The sequence below is a fragment of the Vicia villosa genome, linkage group LG1, assembly GCF_029867415.1.
Source record: "Vicia villosa cultivar HV-30 ecotype Madison, WI linkage group LG1, Vvil1.0, whole genome shotgun sequence".
In the NCBI taxonomy this organism is placed as follows: domain Eukaryota; kingdom Viridiplantae; phylum Streptophyta; class Magnoliopsida; order Fabales; family Fabaceae; genus Vicia; species Vicia villosa.
In genome coordinates this window covers 101,777,098-101,784,837 of record NC_081180.1, presented here as the reverse complement: position 1 = coordinate 101,784,837, position 7,740 = coordinate 101,777,098, and the positions used below count along the sequence as shown (strand labels likewise).

Below are 7,740 nucleotides of genomic sequence, written 5' to 3'. Positions count from 1 at the left end.
AAAATCACTTATTTAACTAATAGAGAAACAAGAATGATTTGGAAGGGTGATTTTGAATCAAAATCGATCCTACATCACCCCTCTCTAAGGGATTATAGACAACAAAACTTCTATTAAAAAATTAATGCGTATTTAGAGTTGAGTTCGAATTAGAATCTTTAATTAAGCGGATATAATTAACTTTTAAGAAATAAATTTTTTTTAAAAAAAAAAGTTCTATATTTGGTGACCTCAACCATTGTCCATATATACCCCTCTTCTCCACACTTCCCCATCATCAAAGTTTCTTCCTTTCTCTCTTCTCTGTCTTCTCCAACAACTTCCATTCTTGCTTGACTGTGTTTTTCCAAAAGGGTAATAATCCCAATGGCAAAAGACGTTGAAGTTGCTGAACGTGGCTCTTTCTCCAACAAAGACTACCATGACCCTCCTCCAGCACCACTCATTGACGCTGAAGAACTCACAAAATGGTCCTTTTACAGGGCCCTTATTGCTGAGTTCATTGCAACTTTACTTTTCCTTTACGTTACTGTTTTGACCGTGATTGGTTACAGTATCCAAACTGATGTTAAAGCTGGTGGTGATGAGTGTGGTGGTGTTGGTATTCTTGGAATTGCTTGGGCTTTTGGTGGCATGATCTTTGTTCTTGTTTACTGCACTGCTGGAATTTCAGGTTTGGTTTTCTTCAGATCTCTTTGGTTTTGCTTCATTGTATATGGTTTATATTTTTTGCATTTTTTTGGTGTTTGAAAAAATGTTTATTTGAGTTGAATGTATTATTGTAGGGGGTCACATTAATCCAGCAGTGACATTTGGGCTATTATTGGCTCGTAAGGTGTCTTTGGTGAGAGCAGTTATGTACATGGTGGCTCAGAGTTTGGGGGCTATTTGTGGAGTTGGGTTGGTTAAGGCTTTTCAAAGTGCTTACTTTGATAGGTATGGTGGTGGAGCTAATTTTCTCCATGAGGGTTATAGTACTAGTGTTGGATTAGGTGCTGAGATTGTTGGGACTTTTGTTTTGGTATACACTGTTTTCTCTGCTACTGATCCTAAGAGAAGTGCTAGAGATTCTCATGTTCCGGTATGTTTTCAATTCATTTCTGGTTCTAGTTTTTCTGTATTATATGCCTTTTTTGTGGATTTGTTTTAAAATGCACACATGAATTTGGTATAACTGTGTAGAGTATATGATGTAGTTGCCTGAGTTGTGTTGAAAATTTCGAAAATGACTGTGACAAAATAGTATTAAGACTGCTGATATTGATATTGATATTCACTATTTTTATAATAAAGAATAAATTATGGTTAATATCACAAAAGCCTGTAGGCGACTGCAATACCACTACGACCCCAATTGCGACCGTTACTTAAAACCGAATTAACAAGTTTGATATACATTTCTTTTTGGAGTATTTTGGTTGAAATGCATCCCTCTTAGTTTTTAGGTGTGTTAAATTTAATTAATCTCTTATCACACATGAGAAAATCAAATCATATTCATATATGATTTATACACATAAAAAACATACATATGAATATGATTATATTTACATTATATTAATAAGTTTGAGCTGGCTTGCTTTTTTGTACTTTGGTTGTTTTTTTAAATAATTACTTTTCAAGACAATGATCTTGAAATTGCTTCTGAGCAAAGAAAATAAAATAGTGTTTTTTTAAAGTAATAGTAGCCTAAAATATAGGGTAATATTCAATGTTTATGATTTTTTACCTACTCTTTTGCTTGGCTTCTTATAGTCAACATCTTTGATTTTAAGTTTTCCCAAAATCTTAAAGTCATAATTAATTTCTCAGTGGTTACTTACATCTTTTGGTTCACCTAGACACTCTAGGGTGGTAAAGTAAAGCTAACTTTTTCCTTTCATTCACCACAATAATTTCCAAATGAAATGATGTTGTTAATGACAATATAACACAAGCATGCGTTTGTGGAGTATCTGGTCCCCATTACCTTGTAGAGTTTATGGCAGTGGTTGAATTCCATATTATCCAATCTTGCAAAAAGTGGATTCTAATTGTTTCCTTGAAAACAAAATTATGTGTTAAGTTTGAGATTAATGTGTTCTATGTCATTGTCCTACAAAGCTGGCAAAATCAAAATGGAATTTCCAGTTTCAACCTTTATTCTTGATATGTCCATATCAGTTTTTTGGTTCATACATTATACCTTGAAATACTTTTTACTAGATTCTTCTAATAAATAAAGAATAAAATCATGGGCTTTTCACATGCATGCATGTCCCATCTGTCCCAACTCCATTAGTTTTTGTCACATAATTTGTATTTTTCTACTCATTTGGATTCATGTGTTTGGAATATGTTTGTATCTACTTTAATTCAATTGGTATATTTGTTTTTTCTATGTATGTGAAGGTTTTGGCTCCACTTCCCATTGGCTTTGCTGTATTCATGGTTCATTTGGCAACCATCCCGGTCACCGGAACCGGCATTAATCCCGCTAGAAGCCTTGGTTCTGCTGTTATCTTCAACCAAGAAAAGATCTGGAATGACCATGTGAGTTTCCTTTCCATATTTTTGTTACGAGTCGCGTCATTCTGCCAAATTCGCGGCAAATTCTAACATATTTTTGTTGTGTGTTCAGTGGATATTTTGGGTTGGACCATTTGTTGGAGCAGCCATTGCAGCGTTCTACCATCAATTCATCTTAAGAGCAGGTGCTGCTAAAGCTCTTGGATCATTCAGGAGTAGCAATGCTAATTGAGTGTTAATGGGAAGAGATGAAGTAATTGATACCATTTGCTTTGTATTTTGCAAGTTTGCAACCTCATTCTCTATTGTGTAATCAAGATTTGTGGATAAGTGTTAGGTTAAAAAGTCTCTTTCGTTACAGAGGGAGCCTTTTTACACTTTCCTCTGTATTCTCTTTAGTGTGTCATCTTTTTCTTTTTTTAAGTTATTCTCTTCTGTCATCCTTTGTACTCATTATATATTTATGGAAAAATATTTCAAGTTTAACTTATCTATTTAATCATAATTTAATTGGGAAAGAAATGTGTATAATGCATTAATGTTACATATGAAATTATGTATTATTAAATGTGAAGTTATGTTTATATAGTGCAGGGACAAGTACACTACTTTCTGAAAAGGAAGAAATGCTTCAGGGTAGTGTTAAGTCTAGTCATATTACTGCAATGTACCTGGTACTGGGTAATGGTATTAATCTCTCTCAGAGAAATACAAGATTTATTAGTAAAACTTTATGATATTTGGAACTAGAAAACAATAGTACAATTAATACGTCTTGCATGAACAAGAAAAAGTAACGAAGAAGATTGATTTTTATAGATTTATTGCTATATCTGAAATTATGTGTGATGTATGAAATATTTGGCTATGGTTTTAAAGTGATTTTTTTTTTTTTTAATTTGGTGTTATGAGTGGTTGCAAAATGTTGTTTTAGTTCTCGACAAATAAGGTAGTTTCTTAATTATGAGATTAAACACAACAATATAGTAATTTTGTTTAAATTTTTTTTTGTTGGTGTAACACTTTGTAAGTGTACAGTTTAAAAATCGAATTGACATAATTTTTAATGTGTGTCCATGCTAAGCCAAGTGGCCACATCGGTGTAAATTGTAATGGCTAGTTTTACTGTTATCTTATTTTCCTCAAAAGTTGTTTGGTAAGTGGTTGATATTTACTTTTAAAGCGTGACTTTAGGAAGTTGTTAGCATGGAGCCATGGACCACCACTTGTAAGAGAATATTTTGGCTTGCATATTTAATTGCATAATTATGTATAAATATACGAAAATATATTGACTATTAAAATATAATTAAATTGCAATGGTAATTTTTTGAAATTAATTTGTTAAATAAATTTAAGTGAATATTGTTTACCGTAAAAATTGATAAACAATCGGTAGTCCTTCAAAAATACTAAATTTTTGGTTACTCACATGATCGACTAGATTGATCCTAGGACATGTTCTTTATGTTTGATATGTTTCGTTTATAATGAAGAACACTTCGACACAAACTATGAACATAGTTTGTTTGATTCATATAAATCCTTAAAATAACGTAATGACATGTACAAAGAGTAAAATAAAGTAAAAGCAATTGTAAAATAAATTGCAATAATGTAAATGACACGAACTTTAAAGATTCTGGAAAAGTTAGAGTTGTATAAAACTGTAAATGGAATGAAAATGGTGTATCTATACGTACATTTTCAGAATGACTCGTTTCTCACACACAAGTACTTTGAGTGAATTTAATGAGATTTTGTACAAAATGAACACCCCAAATCTATACATTAAGATCCCTATATATATATATATATATATATATATATATATATATATATATATATATATATATATATATATATATATATATATATATATATATATATATATATATATATATATATATACTAAATTGATGCAACCGTTTCTAACAGTCTTTCGACTAGAGCTCGCCACGTTGCGCCATGCATGCCTCTTTCTTGCCCTGAAACTCTACGTGTCTCCAAGTACAATAGATCAGGACAAATAACAGTTATGCTTTCGCTCCGACTTAACTTCTTTGTCGAAGTAATCCCTTTCGTGGAACTAGAGTAAATAACTTAGAAAATATTTCTAAGTCTGTGTCTATCATCTTTCTTTATAAAGACGACCTCGACGAATACTGAAGAGACAAGTTAAACCGTGTCGAAGGCTTACGGCTTTCTCAACCTCTATTCATTAGTAACAACGTGGTGTCGAGTTTACCAGCTAACAAATATATATTAAATATAAAAGATGTTTATATATTCTAATATACTCTCTTAGTCACAAGTCATGATATATTGAGATTAAGATGAAAATTATCAAAGAGATTTTGTGGAAGACGCTTAGTGAAGATGTTATCTGTTTGGTATAATGAAGAAACATGTAACACACGAACTTGGCCACAAGTAACTTTCTCACGCACAAAGTGAATATCCATCTCAATATACTTAATCTGTTGATGTTAATCATGATTGTTAGAGAGATACATGACGCTTACGTTAACACAGTAGACTAACATGACCTTCGAGACATGACAATATAGTTTTACAAAAAGAGTCCTAAGTCAACATGTCTCATACTACATTAGCGAATCCACGATATTCATATTCACCACTAGAACGAGACAAAGTAGGTTGTCGTTGCAAACCAAGAGACGAGGTTGTCTGAAGATATATACAATACCCAAATATGGACCTTTTCGTGTCTGGACATCCACCTTAGTCGATATTAGTATATGGAGGAATGATATAAATGTAGACTGAAATCAAGAGTGTCCTAAATATATTGAATGATGCACTTAAGGCAGAAAATGTTGTGTTTTCAAATCATGCATAAAAAACACACTTTCTACACAACATAAGTGATATCCAGTATTGTAAAAGTCAAGTATTGAAGTGCTTCAGCAAGACTATGGTACCTAGTGGGATCATGATATGATTTTCCAAAAGACCCACTTAGTTTGGCTTATGTGTCCATCAGTGTAGCATATGGTTTGCAACAAGACATACCTAAGTGCTCAATAATTTTCTCAACATATTTCTTTTGTCACAAAACATACCTCATGTGTATCCGGTAACAGAAATACAAAGAAAGTAACTAAGAGGACCTAAAGTCTTCATAACAAATTGGGAGCCAAGTTTAGTCATGAAAGATTGTCAAAGGGAATATAAGGAGGCAGCAAGAATGATGTCATCCAGATAGAGAAGGATATAAGTTATCATTACCTCCACGGTATATGAATAAGAAATGATTAGAGATGCTGTAAGAGAAACCCAAGGGAACTAAATAATCAGTAAATCGCAAATACCAAGCATATGGTGCTTAATTCTATAGAGTGACTTCTTGAGCAAGCATACATAATCAGGATATTTAGGATCTTGAAAATTGGTGGTTGATGCAAGTAGATAGTTTCATCAAGACTACCATGCAAAAATGAGTTCGTGACATCTAATTGATAAAGACACCATGATTTTGATAAAGCAACATTGAGTATCATTTTATCAATGATTGGTTTGACTACATGACAAAAAGTATCACCAAAATCGACACCATTTTGTTGTCTGACACCATCACCTATAACTCGGGATTTGTACCTCTCTAAGGACCTATAAGATTTCTTTTTATATATGAAAATGCATAAAATTCAAATTATCTAATATTAGGCGGATGAGGAACTAAGTCTCATATCTTATGTTCAATAAGAGCATCATATCAATCTTTCATAACCATTTTCCAAATATAATAATGTAATGTACGAATAAGATTGGTAGGTGTAACACCCCAATTCTACCCAATAATTTATACGAAAATCAGAGTATATAAATTCCAGAACAATCACATGGGATGTCACATTTTGACATTTAAATCACATATGGCGTTCACGCCTTCAACATAGATACATAACACCTTTTAAAATAGATGAACAATTAACCACAAGATTTATCCTTTAAAACAAAGTCACTTTTATTAATATGCAGCGGAAGTCACAACTATTGATATTAAATCATTTAACAACTTTATTCATTGGGACAACTTCAACAAATATCAATTGTCCAACAAACCAACTTCAAACGTCACAACGAAAGTAATAACAACAATGAACAACAACATGAGCAATTATTCATCCCCTCGAGTGCTACATATCAGAGCGACGATACCGACTCTTAAAGAAACAACAACTAAATCTTCATCGCTGCAAATCACCTGCACGTTACCAGTATAAAGGTAACGGCGAAACAAATAAAGGGTGAGATATCAACCATATAAATAGAGTTATGATAAACAATATATTCAGGTTCAAGTCATAATAATCATCACTTTGCGGTATAATCGTTACCGTCTAATTCACCTCGCTATTTCAATCAAAACGACATACATCACAATATCACACGTGATTTCATATTCAAGTCATGACAAACTCATAATCATACAAAATGGAATGCGACTCTAACAAATGCACATGCATGTGGTACTCAGGGCTTCAGCCCCCATCGCCAATTGCCAGTTAATAGAGGCATCAAAACAGGCATAAGCCTTCATCACTGTTTGCCAATCCAGGCCGTTACGAAAATGCAATTCATGTGACTCGATGAATGCAACATCACAAAGATATATTCACCACAAAAATCATCACGAGGCATACGCCTATATCACAAATAATTACCAATAATTAGAGGTAATTTCATCGTCACTTTATATCCTCCACTTCACAATAATTCACAAAAACTCATCGCATCACAACACCACTAATACATCACAAAAACGATTCGTTGACAATAATTCACCAACAAGAAATCAGTCACAGATAATTCACGCAAACATCGCAAAACTTCACAAAACTCACAAAAACACGTCACGTCGCTACATCACAAAAACACCGCAAACACAACGATTATCGGATTATTCCCGAACACGACACAAACAATTCACCATTCATTTATTCACATATCAAAATCTTGTCATTCACTCAATTTCACAACAACACAATTAAATCAAATAATCCATACAACATCACTTTCACAGGGAAATTCCAACACAATTAACACTACAATTATACCAAAACACAGAGATAATATTGTTCCCCTAAACCCCACACACGATTCATCATCATATTCCTGTTTATAGAGCAAGAACCTCACCCTTACCTTGGATTGGAGACCGCTCTAAAATCTTCTGGTTGAATCCGAGCTTCTGGCTTCGCATAA

The 7,740-nt window shown here is 33.0% G+C and overlaps 1 protein-coding gene across 1 annotated transcript; it reads left to right on the top strand.

The window, feature by feature from the left end:
- The first annotated feature begins 269 nt into the window (after positions 1-269).
- On the top strand, positions 270-2,994 carry LOC131643735 (aquaporin PIP2-2-like). The gene is made up of 4 exons (XM_058914035.1): positions 270-673; positions 786-1,081; positions 2,392-2,532; positions 2,621-2,994. Exons 1-4 carry the CDS (start codon positions 367-369, stop codon positions 2,738-2,740), a joined length of 864 nt encoding a protein of 287 aa, XP_058770018.1. The 5' UTR covers positions 270-366; the 3' UTR covers positions 2,741-2,994.
- The last annotated feature ends 4,746 nt before the right edge of the window (positions 2,995-7,740 follow it).

What these genes read in the sequence shown, in the direction of transcription:
- LOC131643735 (XM_058914035.1), top strand. Translation starts at nt 367, where the DNA reads ATGGCAAAAGACGTTGAAGTTGCTGAACGTGGCTCTTTCTCCAACAAA. An exon ending in CTAGAGATTCTCATGTTCCG is followed by an intron (nt 1,082 to 2,391) that starts GTATGTTTTCAA and finishes ATGTATGTGAAG; the next exon opens with GTTTTGGCTCCACTTCCCAT. An exon ending in AAAAGATCTGGAATGACCAT is followed by an intron (nt 2,533 to 2,620) that starts GTGAGTTTCCTT and finishes TTGTGTGTTCAG; the next exon opens with TGGATATTTTGGGTTGGACC.